The sequence below is a fragment of the Triticum dicoccoides genome, chromosome 3A, assembly GCF_002162155.2.
Source record: "Triticum dicoccoides isolate Atlit2015 ecotype Zavitan chromosome 3A, WEW_v2.0, whole genome shotgun sequence".
NCBI classification, from domain to species: domain Eukaryota; kingdom Viridiplantae; phylum Streptophyta; class Magnoliopsida; order Poales; family Poaceae; genus Triticum; species Triticum dicoccoides.
In genome coordinates, this window is record NC_041384.1 from 16,922,745 (window position 1) to 16,941,781 (window position 19,037).

Below are 19,037 nucleotides of genomic sequence, written 5' to 3' on the forward strand. Positions count from 1 at the left end.
CATTCATGATCTCTAATTTTAATTTTACTAGTAGGCTCCCATTCATCATGAAGTTTTCTAGGGATAGAAACTTCTAATTCAAGCTTTTCTTCATAGGATTGCATCAAAGCATCAACGATATGTTTGGTAAAAGCTTTATTTTGATTATAAGCATGCGGAGAATTTAGCACAGATTGCAAAAAGGAAATACAATCTATCAAAGAGCAATTATCATAATTAAATTCCTTGAAATCCAAAATAGTGGGTTCATTGCTATGTAAAATTTTGACCTCTCCAATCCCACTTTTATTAATTTTTGCATCAAGATCTAAAAACTCCGAATCATTGGGACGCCTTTTAACTAAAGCTGACTCATCTCCAGTCCCATCATTATCAAGATTCATATTGAAAAACAAAGATTTAATAGGAGACACATCAATCACTTTTAGATCTTCATCCTTATTGTAATCAAAACTAGAAGAACACGCTTTTATAAAGCAATCTTTTTTAGCACGCATCCTAGCGGTTCTTTCTTAGCACTCATCAATGGAAATTCTCATGGCTTTGAGAGACTCATTGATATCATGCTTAGGTGGAATAGAGCTAAGTTTTAAAGAATCAACATCAAGAGAAATTCTATCCACGTTCTAGCCAACTCATCAATCTTAGACATTTTTTCTTCAATCAAAGCATTGAAACGAATCGTCGGAGTCGCAAATGAAATTGTGGAAAAAGAACTCGTCGGCGGAGTCCATTTTCGTACCTTGGCAAATTGTCGAACAGCTTGCGGGCGTCGAAGAAGGAAACGGCCGGCGAGGGGAGACGCGGCGCCCACAGACCAGCTAGCTGCCCTGCCGGCGTCCGACGAGTGTGACGGCGTCCGACGAGCGTGCCGGTCGTATGTGGCGGGGCCGGCGAGGCGTCTTCTTGGTCGCGGGGCGGCTGTGCGGTGGGGAAACTGGCGGCGGGAACTAGTTTGCTCCCTGGCGGCGGCGGGCGACTGGGGGCAGGGGCGGTGTTGCTGGGCGGATGTGGAGGCGGCGGCAGCTGGAAGAGTCGCCGCAAAAATGGGTGGTGGCGTCGGTGACGGAGGAGGTGGGGGGCGAGGGTTGCTTGTTGGCCGGGGGGAGGGAGTCCAATGTGCCACAGACCAGCGGGCCCGGGGACAAGAGTAGGCGACCGCGCGCGCGTCCGCGCCGACGCAGATCAGGCTCAAAAATGGGCCGGAAAAGGGTCGCCTGCGGATGAAAAACGGATGCGCGTCCATTTGGGTCGGCGCGTTGGACCGCCTTTTCTGTCCGCGCCGACCCAAACGGACGGCCGCGGACGAAATGGGTCGCCCCATTGAAGTTGCTCTTAAAAAACCATTCGAAAGAATCATCTCCAATCACCACAATGGCATTCAAATGCGACTCGCAGAAACTCACCACACCTATTTCCCATTACACAAGCTCCAGTAATAATTGGCATCAACACACGAACTGAAACACCGAGAAAATGTACAGTTTCTTCTATTATGGACTACAAATGTACATGAGTAACAGGACTGCAAGGTAGTTTTGACACTAACACCGGGTGGACACAACCTTCTGTTCTTTTGTACGCCATTCTGTTGTACGTCCTTCATGAAACAAATGGAAGTAACTACTAATGGCTATAAAATTCATATGTAGTAATCAAACTTTGAGGCCTATGTGGCGCAAGGACAGTGTGGTGGTCGGCCTGGCTTACCTCGGAGCAGCCAGACGTCTTCTGCAGATCCACGAACAATCAGATGAACTATCTAATCAAGATTAAAAGAACACCAGTGCCTCCTCCAGAAACTGAGAGCTACAGCAAACTAGGATTTCCAGAAGTAGTCATTTGCCAAACACAATCATACACAGGCGCACCATCAAATGCACAAGGGGCCTATTGTGGTCTCACGGTCACCCCCACCATGGCTGTGGACTGTGGTGCTTGCACCGGTACCCCGAAGCAACATCTTCGGCACAAGGAACGGGAAGCAATCTTTGGGAAACCCATGATACAGATTAGTGCCCCTCATTAAGAACTCTGTAGCCCGAGAGTAAAGTGAGGCTGGACGAGAATGCCAGCCTGCACTGGAATTTGGATCCAGTAAAGTGAGGCTGGACGCAACAAACTGAGATGACCTGTTTCAAAAAAAACAAACTGAGATGACACCACCGAGGGGCTCCATTGTCATGTTAACCAGGAAGAGGTGGCCATCCTCGCCCACCAGAACAGTTGAACCCAGATGGAAGCGGGTCTGGAATGCCTTGTTGTATGTAAGTTTTGGTGAGTGCCACTTGTGCTTGCCTAAAAAAATGCTCCAGGAGCCTTGATCCGCTAAAGCTGCAGCCTGTTTCAGGGCAGAAACATGGTGCATGTGGGCAACCTTTCTCGTGTTCTTCATTCCGGTAGTAGGTTATCCTTGCAGTGCATCCATGATTGCCATTGGAGCAAGCAACTTTGATGGATTCAACCACATCTTCTACCATCTGGAATCGACTGTAGACAGTGGGAAGGGAGCAGAAGTGGCACACTTCTCTAGGAGCTTGTCATGGCAAGACGAACATATGGTATGCCCCACAGTGCACTAAGGAGCAGAGACAACAAATCAGTACATATGCTAATGATTTAGCTAAACTACAACCATAATAATGAACAACACAGGACTTACTTTTTTTCTTCGAGAGTACGCCTAGGCGTACCATAGCATTATAGAAGGCAGGTTTTCAGTTACAAGAAACTACACTCGCTGCGAACAATGAGAGTAGCGCAAACACCACACGAAAGACAAACAACACCGCAAAGCAAACTACAACGCAGAAGAGCCTATCCAATCTAGAACACAACACCGTGTCTCGACCAACGCCGAACACCTCCGAAGACCACCAACTTCCGCAGAACTTCACTTGTCGACGCACCATCCACTCTTATCGTCTAAGAGGAATTGGCAAGTGGGTGGCAGGACTCAATCTGCTTCGAGAAAGACGCCGTCTTGGACACACCGGCGATGGGCGTACTGTAACGCCCCGAGACCGTTGCACTAGGTGTCTTCCAGTTATTCACTGTTGTTGCCTTGTCATTTGTTTGCGTGTCATGCATTTCATATCATGTCATCATGTGCATCGCATTTGCATACATGTTCGTCTCATGCATCCGAGCATTTTCCCCGTTGTCCGTTTTGCAATCCGGCGCTCCTATGTCACCCGGTGTCCCCTTTTGCCTCTTTGCGTGTGCGGGTGTTAAACGTTCTCGGATTGGACCGAGACTTGCCAAGCGGCATTGGTGTACTACCGGTAAACCGCCTGTCAAGTTTCGTGCCATTCGGACTTCGTTTGATACTCCAACGATTAACCGAGGAACCGAGAAGGCCTCGTGTGGGCAGCCCAACACCTCTTCAAAGTGGCCCAAAACCCACCTAAACCCCCTCCATCTTCTAGGCCGTATGATCACGATCGCGTGGCCGCAAACCGTGCTCAATTTGGAGCCTCCTAGCTCCCTCTACCTATATATATATATAAATATATGTGGCTCTCCTCGAAAATTTGCGCAGTCTAACCCTAGTCCTCTTCCACCTCGCGCCCGGACAAATTTCCCCGCCGCCGGACATGTCCGCGCCGCCGTGCCGGACCAATCCGGCCTCGCCACGTCACCACCGCTGCCCTCTCTCTCCTCCAGCCCCGCCGCCGGCCCGCGCGGCCCGGATCGGGCCCGTGGGGCCCATCTCGTCGGGCCGCCCCTTCCTGCTCGATCCCGAGCCGGGTCAGGCGAGCACCTCGCCGCCCCATGCCTCGTGCCGCCGTTCGCCGACGCGCTTCATCGTCGCCGCGCCGGTCGCCTCTCGCCGCCGCCCGTGGACTCACTCGCTGCGCCGCCCCGCGCTCTTCTCCGGCTGCCGCATCCGCCGCCTCGCCGTCGCCTCTACTTCCGTGCCCTGCCGCCTCCTACCTCGCCGGTGGCTCACCGCCGGAGCTTGCTCCGTCGCCGACCTTCCTCACGCCGGCGAGCCGCCCTTCATCGGGATCGGCGCCGGCCAGATCCGATCCGGGGAGTGGGATGAGATCCACCACTCCCCCGAACCAAACACCCTCGTCCCCGTTCCGTACCGCGCCATCTCGGGTTGACTTTTCGCGAGGGTATATTTCTCTAAGGCCCCAGATCTGCATATTTTCATGCCACATTCATCGCATCATAACTCTGCAACCGTGGCTCCGTTTTGGGCGTGTGGCATATAAAATTGTTCGTCTCGACGAGTACTTCATTTCATTCCATTGCACCACGTTCATTTGAGCTCGTCTTGATGCCCTAAATGGTTGTTTGGATAACAAATATTAGCATTGAGTTTATAGAAAACGAGTTTTTACCTGATTTTTAGGAAAACCGGTTTTACTAACTTTTTTGTTAATAGTCAGTTTATAAAAGACCACGTTTGGGTTGAAAAGTGCCTTTGTCCAGTTCCCTATTCTCCGGCGATCTTCTTATTCTTGACTTTCCGTCAATGAAACGCAGGTAATGGAGCTGGGTAGTTGATCTCGCCGGACGGCCGCGTACACGCACACGTAGAAAGTTGCTACCATGGGCAAGCATCTACAACCGGCTGCGAAATGTACGAAACGTACACGTACGCGAGAGACACAAGAGGATTGATGGCAAAAGCCTCCTCGGATCCACCTTCCTCTTGGTCGTTCACGCTGCATGCACGTCGGCGTTCATAGCCATGGCGCCCCTGCCTGTGGCTATGCACCCTCGCCGTTGGGGTTAAGGACGAGAAAAGCTTGTGCCCACTGGTGCAAACCCTTTGGTCGACGCCAAGCTGCAGCCATATATGTCTCCTCCTGCTTTATTGCCGCGTGCCGGCGTGGCGACGCTCAACGAGCTGACCTCGGCTGCTGCGGCGACGACCAGGACGGACGACGCGGAGGATGCGGCAGCTGTGGCACGGCGGCCAGACGAGGACGTACGAGTACGACTACGTTGTACGACTCACCGGCGAGTCCATCACAGCCGCCGAGCAGGCCGGCGATATGTAGTGAGGACGTGGCAATGGCCACCAGCCTCGGTAGCTTCTCTGCGCTCATGAATGGGCCCGCCGGGATCGGCAACAAGGAACAAGGATATGCAAATCGAGTTTTTATAAAAATGACTAATAGTCGATTTTCCACAAACGCGAAATTCCGGGTTATAGAAAATTCGGTTTCCATATCCACAGATTAGTTAGGCTAGCCAAACGTGGTTTTAGGTTGTTAGGCCGTTTTCCTAGTTTATATAAAATGGATTTTCTACAAACCATCTATCCAAACAAGGCCTAAATGCTGTTGCAAGAGTGCTATGCCATGTTAGTTTCAGACTCTTTTCAGTAATTGGTCATTTGTCATTTTTGCCATGTTTAATGTGTGCCTCCTATGATTTTGAGCCCTACATGTGTTTTGAAGTATGCCATGCCATCTTTACAGGGGTGTATGTCATGTATTTTTGTGATCTTTGTGGTGACTAGAACAAGCATGCAAAGTAGCTCTCGTGATGTTGCTGATTTCAAGGACTTGGAATTTCACTAAGTCATTTTCCTACTGTTATTTTTATGCCATGTATTCATGTTGCTACAGAGTGATCCATGCCTCTTTTGAGCATGTTCAGTAAGGATGTTTTGTAGATACTGTGGTGCTCTATCCATCCATGTCTTTGTTTGCAATTATGGAGCATCCTAGCTTGACTCAATCGAGCTCTACTTTTTCTATAAAATGTTCCTAGCAGAATGTTTATGTGTTAAGCATTTTTGCCGAGCTTGTTGTAGTTGATCCATGCATGCTATGTTGTTGTTCTTTCCATGTTTAACTTCTATGCCATGTCTACTTGCTGGGTGTATGCTTAGTTTATCATGCAATGCCTTGTGGTGAGTGCATCGAGCTCGTAAACATGCCTACTTAATATCTGTTTGGCCATGTTCCAGTTTTCTACTAAGTCTGAATCTGTTAACGATAATTGGTATGTTCACATGGTTGCCATTGTATTTTCTGATCCCTTTTGGATTATGGTCAATAAGTGACTTTTGTTGTATACTTTGAGTAGCTTCATGCCATGCCTTGCTTTGCCATGATATGTTCCTGTAGCATGTTGTTATCATGCTCTAAACATTGCTTCCTGATGTTAAATTCCTGACATGCTATTTTCACTAAGTCTGTAACCTGTTATCTTTTGCACTTTTGCCATGCTTGTTTGAGCCTATTATTGAGTGATTTAGCCGTATCTCAGTGTTCACCTTTTGCCAAGCATCTTGAGTGGATCCCTGTCATGTATTTTATTGCTAAGTTAGAGTGCAGTAGCTTGTTGTTCTTGATGCATTTAGATGGCCTCGTGCTGTTAATCGCAGATCGGTGCCATATTTGTTTTCTTTGCCATTTCCAAACCGTGCATCCGATTCCAGTGATCTTTATATCGATTTCGACCGAAATCAACCCATCTTTCCAGTGGCATGCTTGATTTGCCAAGTTGAGGCCTGGTTCAATCTTTTCCTTCCGAAACATGCATATGCATCGTATATCACATCCCGCATATCATGACATATTTTGCATCATGTTGATTGTCCATTGCACGTGGTTGATTGAGTCTCCCTTTGCTTGTGTTCTTGCTTTGGGTAGAGCTGGGAGACGAGTACGTGATCGAGGAACCGTTGTGTACGCTTACGAGGTTCAAGCTTTTGTCTTCTCGGAGATCTTTGCAGGCAAGATGACCATACCCTCGAAATCACTTCTATCTTTGCTTGCTAGATGCTCGCTCTTTTGCTATGCCTGTGTTGCGATACCTACCACTTGCTATATCATGCATCCCATATTACCATGTCAAGCCTCTAACCCACCTTGTCCTATCAAACCGTTGTTTGGCTATGTTACCGCTTTGCTCAGCCCCTCTTATAGTATTGCTAGTTGCAGGTGAAGATTGGAGTTTGTTCCTTGTTGAAACATCTTTATTGTTGGGATATCACAATATCTCTTATTTAATTAATGCATCTATATACTTGGTAAAGGGTGGAAGGCTCAGCCTTATGCCTGGTGTTTTGTTCCACTCTTGCCGCCCTAGTTTCCTTCATACCGGTGTTATGTTCCTTGATTTTGCGTCCCTTACACGGTTGGGTTATAATGGGAACCCCTTGACAGTTCGTCTTGAATAAAACTCCTCCAGCAAGGCCCAACCTTGGTTTACCATTTGCACTAACAACCTACCACCTTCCCTTGGGTTCTGCAGACTCAAGGGTCATGTTTATTTAACCCCCCGGGCCAGTGCTTCTCTAAGTGTTGGTCCGAAACAGAGTCACTTGCGGCGCCACCTCGGGGAAACTTGAGGGCTGGTTTTAGCTGTATGTAGCGCTCATCCGGTGTTGCCCTGAGAACGAGATATGTGCAGCTCCTATCAGGTTGTCGGTGCATCGGGCGGCTTTGCTGGTTTAGTTTTACCATTGTCGAGATGTCTTGTAATCAGGATTCCTAGCCTGATCGGGTCTTCCTGGGAGAAGGAATATCCTTCGTTTACCGCGAGAGCTTATGATGGGCTAAGTTGGGACACCCCTACAGGGTTTTGTACTTTCAAAAGCCGTGCCCGTGGTTATGGGCAGATAGGAATTTGTTAATGTCCGGTTGTAGAGAACTTGACACTTAACTTAACTAAAATGCATCAACCTCGTGTGTTGCCGTGATGGTCTCTTTCCGGCGGAGTCTGGGAAGTGAACACGGTCTTGGAGTTATGCTTGAACGTTAGTAGTCTTGGATCACTTCTTGATCATAGATTCTCGATCTTGCTTTGCCTTCTCTTCTCGCTCTCATTTGCGTAAGTTAGCCACCATATATGCTAGTGCTTGCTGCAGCTCCACCTAACATACCTTTTACCTACCCATAAGCTTAAATAGTCTTGATCGTGAGGGTGTGAGATTGCTGAGTCCCCGTGACTCACAGATTACTTCCAAAACCGGTTTACAGGTGTTGTTGAACCGTGCAGGTGACGCAACCGAGCTCAAGGAGGAGCTCGATGAAGATCTTGTTCATTGTGATGTTTCGTTTCAGTTGATCAGTAGTGGAGCCCAGTTGGGGCGATCGGGGATCTGTAGCACTAGGGGTAGTCTTCTTTTATTTTGTTCTATATTCGAACCTTGATTGTATCTGGATGATGTAATGCTTTATTCATGTATTGTATGAAGTGGCGATTATAAGCCAACTATGTACCTCTTTCCTTATTCAGTGCATGGGATGTGTAATGATTACCCCTCTTGCGACATTGCTTAGAATGCGGTTATGCCTCTAAGTCGTGCTCCGACACGTGGGAGATATAGCCGCATCGTGGGCGTTACAAGTTGGTATCAGAGCCTTCCCCGACTTAGGAGCCCCCTGCTTGATCGAATCGCTGGCGTTGTTGAGTCTAGAAAAAATGTTTTGAGTCATTTAGGATTATATATATCGGAGAGTAGAATTCTTTTTACTCCTCAGTCCCTCCGTCGCTCTGGTGAGGCATCCTGACGTAGAGTTTTGACTATTCTCTTCTCAAATTTTCACTAAATTTTTTTTAGGATCACGCGGGTATCTTGGAATCGTTCCAAATGGTTTTGTGACGAGAACATTGTTCTTGGTGTCTCCTGACATTTATGGGTTGTGGCAGTGTCCCGGGGAGTTGAGCTCCGAGGTGTTGTCGTCACAATTTTATCGTTGCAGTTCTGGAATACATGAGTTTTGCCGACATCGAAAATCTCTTTTATGCAGTTGTTGGTGAGATAACCTCGACGCCACCCAGTACTGGGGAGGGAGTTCGGGAGTATTGCCATAACTCGTATAACGGATGCTTTTCGAAGGTTGAGGTAAATGATTTCCGAAGGTTTCTTGGTTATGTGTTGAAGGATGGATACAGCTGGATGTAGGTTTTGCTAGCTTTGGGTGAGATATTATGCTTCCCCTGTATCCCCAACACCTGATTGCATAACGGAAAGGTTCGGGAGTTTATAAGTGGGAATTCAAGTAGCTCTTAGGATATCTTTCCGATAGATGTATGACATAAAATTGGGGTTCGACGTCTAGTGGTCCGCCTATCCATGGTTGGTTTTACAGTGGTCTCGTTGTGTCTTAAAGAGTCCTTGGCCATCCTGACTCGGGGACGCTTCATATGTCATGTGCACTGCCTTGTACATGATGGTGTTGTACAATCGAGCCCGTGTGGGCCCCACCACAAAAACTTCGGACGAAATTTCTATCATACGTTTGTTTCCGGCTTATTCTGCAAGCCAATCCTTTGTCTTTGTTTTCAGCTGTGGTATTGTAGTTGCTTCGGAGTCAAGTGTTGATTCCATACCTTTCCTAAGTGGTGTTCTCACATTTCTATGTGAATACTAATCCTTCTTGATCATTGAGATTGTCATGCCAATCCTTTTCAACCGGTGTGTCTCTCTTCAAGTGGATCCGACCACTTCAACATTCGCAAGATCAATTATCAGTTCTTCTCAACGGTGTTTGCTTCATCCGTTCCAAGTTGCCTTTGCTTTCCCACCCTCCCACCCTTTTTCTTCAAGGACTCATATATCTTAATCAAGTATCCATTTTAATTATGGATGTGAAGTCTCTCCATTCTTTTCTTTCAATGGTCTTATCTGGTGATTCTCATGAAGATGCTCTACAAGTTCATCATTCCTCGTTTCTTTTTCTTCTCCGATGGATTTAATTCAAGCTTTGTTGATCATATCCCTTTTCCTCGTTTCAAATATTTTCCCATACCGGTGCACCTCATAATCATTCCCCGCTTGCTATTCAATTGTTCCGGAGTGTTCAAGTTATCCCAAAGATTCATGCTTTCCATTCGTAATCCGTTCAAGCTATTGCGAGATTGTTGTCTCATTCAAGCCATTTAAATCAACCGGCGCAATCTTCCTTTAAATCATTCAACGTTGTATCTTTTGAGTGGGCCCTAACCCATAGGTCTTTTCCCAGGATCTTACCTGACTCTTCTAATTTTCCTAGAGCTATCCTAAATTCCTTTTGAAGTTTGACGTAAGAATGAATCATCATCAGTCAAATGTTTTTCCCCAAGATCTTTCAAATTCTTTTCATCATTGGTTCAACCTTTCTAATTTTCATCCCGGAGTAATTCAACAACCCATGTTGGTGTTTCGCATCATCATTTTCAACATTTGAAGACCGAAGAAGAGTTTTCCTCCATATCTTGCTCCATTATCTTCAAGATTCAGGGTTCTAGCTTGATGCCATCCTCTCATCATTGTTTTCTATTGTGAGAATTCTTTTCACCCATCCGGAGTAATTCAGAGTATTTTCAGTTTGTTTCTCCGGAGGCTATCATCTCAGAATTATTCATTCCAGCTTTCAACTCTCTTTGTCCAAATCTTACCGGTGCATCATTCAAGTATTATCTTATCAGCTCGTGATCTCTTCATTCTCTTGTATCTAAATTTCCCCAAGTATCTTCTTTCATTCTCTAATTCTTCCCGGTGTTTAGTTATCTTTTCTTCGTTCAAATTCAATTCTCACGGTGGTTCATTCAAGATTCCTTTTCTCTTGGTATCATATCAATTTATTCGTTCTTTCCAATCCTACCGGTGGATCGTTGAAGACCTTCCCAAGTTGACACTATATCTATCTTCATCCTTGCTACGAGAATAAGTAGTATGCCAAATCCGTCGATTGCCATCAATCTAAATTGATGAAGGATGAGCATAGCATAATCCTTATTCTTGTTTCATCCAAGTGATTAATTCCTTATTTCGGGGGCTCATAAAATTCTCAGTTTCTATTGTTTCGTCTTTTTCTTTCCCGGAATTCCAAGTTCTCTCGGTTATATCATCGTGAAAATCCATCTAATCATTGCAAGGATTCACCTTGCGTTTTCAACTTCTCTTTCCTTTCGTGTGATCATCCTTTTATTACCAGAGTTCTTCATGAAGGTTCTACATGATGGTTCATCAAGGATTTAATTCATTCTCGAAGTGTTCATCGAGATTCTTTTCAGAGGAGATCAAGTATTCTTCATCTTGCATTCCGAAGTGCAATTCCTTCTACCTTATCTTTTGAGGTGGTGTTATGTCATTCTTGATAATTTGAGTTCATGTTTCATGATTCACATGTTGTTAAGAATGAGGTATTTTAAATCCATCAACCTCTTCGTTGTAGTTATCTTGTGTCATGTTTTCACCTAAAGCCTTTTCTAAGGTTTGTTGCTATCTATGGTGCTAATAAATGACCCAAGTTCTTATTTTTATCTTCCTGGTGAAATAGTTTCTCATCTCCTTGTTCATATCAATCCAATTCTTTTTCCGTTAGTGGCAGAATTTTCATCTCATAGTTGTGAGATGTTCTCCATAAGCCCACATTAAGCTTATCCTTTCGTTGTTGATAATCCAACAAATCCGTTCTAGCATATGTTGTAAGCGTGCTCTCCCAAGATGTTGTTTTCTCCTCCATTCTTTTGATTCCATTCTTTTATCTTTTCCGGAGGCATTGTGGTGTTGCTCTCCTCACTCTTCATCTCGGTTTGTCAGGACCATGTTCTTTTCGTGCTTACCTATTTAACCGGAGTGTGTGCCCGCTGCTCAAGTTCTTTCGTCTTATCAAGTCTTGCATCTCTTTTCAACCGGAGTGCTACCCGAATTGGTTCTTTCTCTTCCTCTTTCTTAATGGAGTGCTTTCAACTTCGTTCATCGCCGTTGCTTTCTTTCTTTCAATTTGCTCAACCTCGCAAGGTTCTTTGGTTTCACTAGTTTGTCAAAGAAGCAACCTAGTTTTACCTCTTCTCTTTCTCTCCGTTTTTCCCTCTGGTGCCATCCTAGATCTCGGGACGAGATCCTCTCGTAGTGGTGGAGTGTTGTAACGCCCCGAGACCGTTGCGCCAGGTGTCTTCCAGTTATTCGCTGTTGTTGCCTTGTCATTTGTTTGCGTGTCATGTATTTCATATCACGTCATCATGTGCATCGCATTTGCATACATATTCATCTCATGCATCCGGGCATTTTCCCCGTTGTCCGTTTTGCAATCAGGCGCTCCTATGTCACCCGGTGTCCCCTTTTGCCTCTTTGCGTGTGCGGGTGTTAAACGTTCTCGGATTGGACCGAGACTTGCCAAGCGGCCTTGGTTTACTACCGGTAGACCGCCTGTCAAGTTTCGTGCCATTCGGACTTCGTTTGATACTCCAACAGTTAACCGAGGAACCGAGAAGGCCTCGTGTGTGTTGCAGCCCAAAACCTCTCCAAAGTGGCCCAAAACCCACCTAAACCCCATCCATCTTCTAGGCCGTTCGATCACGATCACGTGGCCGCAAACCGTGCTCAATTTGGAGCCTCCTAGCTCTACATAGGGCCGTCATGGAACAAAGAGGATAGCGATGAAAACTGGAGGAGAGCGTCAAGGAACTTGTCTCCACACACTATGCTCCCAGCAGAGGATCAACGTCGGGGACGCCGCCATTGTGCCGATCCAACACCGAATCGAGGCTTTCGCCAGCAGACAACCACAACTTCGAGTGAGCAAGGGACATGACGAACACGCAACGATGACGCCTCCAATGAGGGGGATGACATCCATGGGTGCCATCGCCACCGGCCCGACGGAAGCCGAGCAAGATTTTCATCCGCGCGTCGCACCTCACCACGCCACCTAGAGTTGGGAAACACCGTCCCAGAAGCTTCACACCGCCGCCACCGCAGCACTTCGCCACCGCAGCTGCAAGCCGAGGGTCTACAACCGGGCGCACAACAAGGGGAAAATCGGCCGCACCACCGACATCCAGCTGGGACAGAAAACCGCAGCCATCCCGCACCACCAGCAAGGTCCAGGACCACCCGCAATAGCCGTCACCCACTCCAAGGGACAACCTTGCAATGGTTGGACCTCCATCTCCATGAAGAGCCAGCAGCACCGCCAGGAGAGCCTTGCCGCTCACCACACCACACAGAGGTGGCCGGCCGCTCATTGCTCGCCAAGACTCCATCTTGGCCGAGCCATCGGCGCCGACGCCACCGGTCTGGCCATGGACTCGCACCGCTGCCTCCGGAGTGCGCCACCGACACCCACGCTCTCAAACATGTCGCTGCCTGCTCCAGCCAGGCCCGCCGCTCCACAAGGCCCCCTGCCGAGCTCCGGCCGCCAGCCCACACTCCGGCGCGCGAAGATCTGACCGACCACCAGCTTCATCCAGAAGACACGCCGCGCCGACACCGGCTCGCGCGCTCCGCCGCTATGCACCATCACCGGCCAGTCAGTACGCCGCCCACCGCCACCTGCCTGCGCGGCCCGCCCGACGCGCCTGACTCCGATATCCGCCATCGGTTGAGGAAGAGAGCCCCCCACGGCCCCGCACCTGGAGAGGGCAGACGAGATCCCGCCGCCGTCGACAACGCGCGGGCATTGCCCAGCGGCGCCCGCCGGCAACAGCGGGGGGAGGGAAGGAGGGTGGGGGCTGGGGGCGGCAGCTAGGGTTCGAGCGCCCGGGACGGCATTGTAAATACAACACAGGAATTGCAAAGTATATATATTGCATGGACCATACTATTAGAATAACCATGACATAGTTTGAGGTAACAATACACATAAAGTTAAAAAAATTGGGAGATAAACATTTCCTGCATGGAATAAAGCTAAGCTATCATTCCCATTTGAATGCCTTAAATTCACCACATGCAACTGTTACCTAAGACTTTTTTTTTTACCATGGCGAAGGGAAACCTTTTTGAAACAGTTCTGAAATTACGGTTTTTGTGTGCAAAATTACCAATCAACTGCGTGTGCGACATGTTTTTCTGGACAGAGGAGTATCGATACTCCCTCCAATCCATATCACTTGTCGCTCATACGGATGTGCTAGATGTATTTTTGTGCTAATACATCTATTCAAGCGTTAAGTAATATGGATCGGAAGGAATATTTTCCTTTGATAGAATATGAAAGATTGGTTGAATGGCTTTTCTTAGTGTATACCGTCTTGAATCCTGGTATGTTTTCATTTTTACAATAATATCAGTTAGTGCCTTAACCTACAAAAGAAGTATTACCTCGTCGGAAGATTCTTATTTTAGATTTGTCTAGATACGGAGGTATCTAAAACTAAGACATGATTAGATACATTTGTATGTAGACAAATTTAAGACAAGAATTTTGGGACGGGGTGAATATTTAGCATGTGTATCTACGTGTGTATGCTAACCTTTTTCTTTTGATTTTTTTTTGAAAGAATTTCTTTTAAACTAATTTTATTTTTTGAACTAGTATTTTTTTTGAGAAATTTTTGAACTAGTTTTTTTTTAGGGTCAGTGTGCGTCTTCTATTTGGGTGTATCTGGGCTGTTGCTCGGCCCACCTTTCGACCTGTCTCGCGTTTCCTTCTCGTTTTGTCTGCAAATTTCGATCGCCGCCATCCGGCCAGACAGAAAATGGAATAAAGAGGGCGGCGGCCGCCAGGAAGAGACGACTCGCTTCCGGTGGTGCAACGAGAAGCCTTTGCGTCTGCGATCCGGCAGCTGGCCACGCCGCCGCTCCATCCTGTGAAAGGAAGGGAAGGAAGCGATGGGAAAGCGGCAGCACCGGGAGAAAGATGAGGGCGGCGTCAGCGAGAGGAGGGAGGTCGCGGCGGCAGGCGCCACCAACACCATAGACGACCTCGAGAACCTCGACAACCTCGAGTGCCTCATCTGCCGCGAGCCCCTGCGCCCTCCTATTTTCCAGGTAACCCCTGTGTTTGATCTGCTGATACAACTCAAATCCTACGAGCTCCTGAGTCCTGAGAGACGATAGCACCAATGGATCTAAAGAACTATCTGGGTGTCTTAGACTGAGAGTATAATATTTCGAAATCTGTTTATTATTAGATTCGTTTATAATTATAATAGTATTCCAGTGCGTATGGTGCCTAGTTTAATTTTCTCGCCAAACTGTAGATGATTACCTAATTGCCTGTTTTTGGACTTGTAATTTTGTAGTTGCAAAATTGCAACTCAATGTTGAATCTCTGAAATCAGAACGACATCACATCAAATGCACACATCAGTCCAAATTCTGGTGTTGGGTGATTACCAATGCGTCTGGTGCCTAGTTAAATTTTGTTGTCAAACTGTAGGATGGCTGGATGGGTGAAGAACGACATCACATCAATTGCATGTTTTTGGACATGTTATTTTGTAGTAGACGTTTCTGAAGAACGACATCTGATGCAGACATTATAGTCCAAATGCCTAAAAAAAATTGATCGGTGCATTTTCTGCTATATATGTTGTCTTCCATCCGTGTATGAGTCCATTCAATTGTAAATTTGTAATGTCATTCAGATCGTTATCATGTGGAAATGCCAAACTGTGAGAGCTATGCTATATATATTCTCCAACATTCACAAGTTGCCTTTTGAACATGGAAATAGGTTGTTACAACCATGCGAGAACTAACTATATTTAAATACCTGAGATGTCGCCGTACTTTACTGTACATTGAGCGTTTAAATTCATAATATTCAAAAAAATTGATTTTTTGCTTGAAATGCCCATTTACCGAGGGGCATGGAAATACGCGGTAACCGTGGTAAATCTCAAAATTTTGAGCGGTAACCAAAACCGCGAGTGGAATAGATTTAGATGGTAACGAAGATTGAAGATGCGCCCCATTTATATTTGTGGAAAATTATGCTACAATAGGGGAAGTATGTGTACCTTATGCAAACTAGCTAGACGGTATGTGTCATCACTATGGGGAAACACAAACTACATATATACTGTAGTAGTCCCTCCATAGACAGTATAAGATGTTTCTGCAAGCTGTTTTAGCTTGCAAAAACGTCTTATATTATGGGATGAGGGAGTACTATACTACGGTATATACTATATTCAATGAATAAATCTGATTCATTGATATACTATAGTACTGTACTGCAGATAGTACTATACTATGTGGAACGGAGGGAGTAGTATATTAAGAACAGGGTGGCTCGTGTATCTCCGTTCCTATGCTGATCCGTACATTGTTCCTGTTATTCCTAGGAGTGACCTTAGTGTGTGAAAATAGCATCTCATGCGTACTGATTCCTATGTTGTTGCTGTGTTCATCATTTTAGCTTGTATTTTATTCTGCTAAAGTTAATATAGCATATTTACTGATTCATATCTATGTACTGATTTTTTTTCTTCTGTTCCGCAGTGCACCATGCGCCATACCATATGTTTATCTTGCCATGACAAGTTCCCAGACAAGTGTTTCTTCTGCTCCAATACCACAGTCTACAATCGCTGCCTCGAGCTAGAAGATGCGGTTGAATCAATCAAACTTGCTTGCTCCAATGGCGAACACGGATGCACTGCAAGGATAACATACTACCAAAAAGAAGAGCATGAGAAAGATTGCCCGCACGCGCCGTGCTTCTGCCCTGTAACCGGCTGCAGCTTCAAACGGCCAACGGCAATGCTCCTCGAGCATTTCTCACGCGAGTACAAGTGGCGTAGCACGAAATTTATATACAACGAGGCGTTTGGGGTCCGCATCCGCGGCGATACTCCTGGTTCATGCATTCTTGTGGGCGAGGATGGGCACATCTTCATGATCAATGTGGAAATGGAGCCCGCCGGCATTGTCATCTCAGTTTGCTCCATTCAGCCTCACATTACTGGATCCAAGTTCAAGTGCAGGCTATCAATATCATGCAGTGAAACGGGCTACTATCAGGCTGCCGAGTTCCAAGTGAGGATCACTAATCTGTATGTTGGGATGCCCAAGGACTTCATGTTCCTTGTGCCCAAGGGGTTGGTTCGACGTGCCATAACTATTGTGCCTGTGACTATCATGCCAGAATAGGATCCATGTGCAGCTTTGGAGGAGGCACGAGCATAGTTTTTGTCTCGATGAAAGTCTTTCTTCAAATCGTCCAAGTGGATGAACAGACTACATTTCTCTGCTTGATCCTGACTTTAAGTATAATTCATGATATTTGTACTCTTGAAAGTTTTGCTTCGAATAGTTCAAGCAAGTGGATGATGAAATTACATTCGCTAAAGTTTTGCTTAATCCCTATTTGAATTTGTATCGAGCCATCTTTATGTATGATCTATACTAGAATTGGCAGTCAAATCGGCTGCTGTTTCACAGGTCCAGCCAGACAGGGGTTAATCTTGCTCCAGGGTTACATGGTCATGTTACAAACCTCAACCATGCAAGGATGCAAGTCAGGAGATAGCCAAAGCTCTTTTTTCTATTGAGAGAAAGTTGTTGCAGCTTTATTTATAACGTTGGGCGCATTCCGATACCATGTTGTCCGAAATAGTTAAATACCAGTCTTATACAGAATTTAATTAGGGAGGGTTGCAGATAGCCGAAGCTATCGAAGATATCATCTAGAATATTCGGGAGGCTTCAAGAGAATGTGCAAAATACAAGTTGTTTGGATTTTAGCATACGATAATGTAGTATGTTTTATCTTCTTATTAGCGTGCTAATCACCCCCATAACCAAACAGTGTATGTGCATAGGGGATAAGCTCCGTCCTACAAATAAATATCGTGCAGCCCTCTTTTTTTCCGAAACAGGCAGATCTGCATGTGAATATATTAGAAGGAAAGATCACTCGGCCCTATCTCAAGAGAGGGTCGAATTCTTTTTTTTTGAAATTTGCCCCTAAGGAGTCGATCTAATTAAAAATCTAGAACAGAGTTGCATTTTAATATTGAATACAAGCGAAGACTATTCCAACACACCCGCAAGATAATGCACTGCAGTTGACCTACCTACCCATAAGAGATAAGACCCCACAGACATTGATGAAACAAGCAACACCATTGAGGTTGTCTACAAAGTGCCATCGTCACCACTTCTCACGAGCAAGCGACTCTGACTTTACCATTCGCGTCCAACGCACAAAAACCCTGCCGACTAATACCAAACAATCGGCCAAACACGCCAAGGACCAAGCAGCCCCAACTTCAGCAACGAGCCTCGAATAAGAAATAAGCATGCCTTGCACCAACAGAACCGACTTGACTATGCCATGGCATAATTGTCCTCACGTTGCCCCATATAGTTACAACTACGACTTCATGCCGAGAAATACACTAGATGTTTCTCGACGATGGATATTGCCACGACCCTTCTCCTCATGCGACCGTCATAGTTTCTTCATTAGTCGAAGCACTACCCGAAGAGATCCACCACCCAGGCACGGCAGCAGTGAAGAAAGCCGATTCCAGCACCCTTGACCGCCGCCAGATAGTGTGTGTTTCTCTTAACGCATCGCTAAGCTCTCGTGGCTCTATTTCGGGCCACACGTAAGGGTACCCATTGATGATAAAAGAAAAAGTGAAAGAGACTATATGGGGCAGGGGAAATTAATAATAATCCTATAAAGGATGTCGGAGTATCCGGCCCCTGGGAGCCTCATGTGAGAGGAGGCCCTCTACAACGTCTCTTTGGAATGGTATCCCGTCGCCGGCTCCCTTGGGTTCTCCACATCGCCCAACACTGGTGGAAAAAGGGCCTTTGGTCGCGGTTCGCAACTACCATTAGTCGCGGTTGCGCAACCGCGACCGAACGGGCGCGACTAAAGGCCCCACCCTTTAGTCGCGGTTGCTTAAGAACCGCGACTAAAGGCCCGTCCACGTGGGCGCCAGGTGGCCGTCGGGGCGGAGGACCTTTAGTCGCGGTTCTTCTGGCCAACCGCGACTAAAGGCCGCCGCAGGTTTAGGGTTTTAGCCCCCCCCCCCTTAAACCTGTTTTCTGTTTAATATGTATTGTTTTATTTCTTTTGTGCTTTATTTTAATTTTGAAGGAGTTTCACATATTCTACGGTACTACATACATGCATATGAATGTACAATTTCAAACAAATTTGAAATTAGAACCAAAAAGAATTCAAGAGGAATATACAATATATATTCAATATCATCGGATGACCATATACAATTTTGAACAAGTTTCCATACATAATTTAATGCATATAAAGTTCTACGTCCTCGTAATGGTGTTCTCCTTTAGGATGGAGGACTTCCCTCCTGAACCATCCAGCTAGTTCCTCTTGAAGTGGTCGGAAGCGAGCTTCTGGACTAAGCATCAT

At 46.3% G+C, this 19,037-nt stretch overlaps 1 protein-coding gene and 1 pseudogene across 1 annotated transcript; one reads left to right on the top strand and one right to left on the bottom strand.

The window, feature by feature from the left end:
* Positions 1-1,544: 1,544 nt before the first annotated feature.
* On the bottom strand, positions 1,545-12,933 carry LOC119271749 (annotated as a pseudogene).
* Positions 12,934-13,916: 983 nt separating this feature from the next.
* On the top strand, positions 13,917-16,789 carry LOC119271750 (putative E3 ubiquitin-protein ligase SINA-like 6). Its single transcript, XM_037553454.1, has 3 exons — positions 13,917-13,931; positions 14,507-14,680; positions 16,139-16,789. Exons 1-3 carry the CDS (start codon positions 13,917-13,919, stop codon positions 16,787-16,789), a joined length of 840 nt encoding a protein of 279 aa, XP_037409351.1.
* The last annotated feature ends 2,248 nt before the right edge of the window (positions 16,790-19,037 follow it).

Coding starts and splice junctions, on each gene's coding strand:
- LOC119271750 (XM_037553454.1), top strand. Junction 14,681..16,138: donor TGCGCCCTCCTATTTTCCAG/GTAACCCCTGTG, acceptor TCTGTTCCGCAG/TGCACCATGCGCCATACCAT.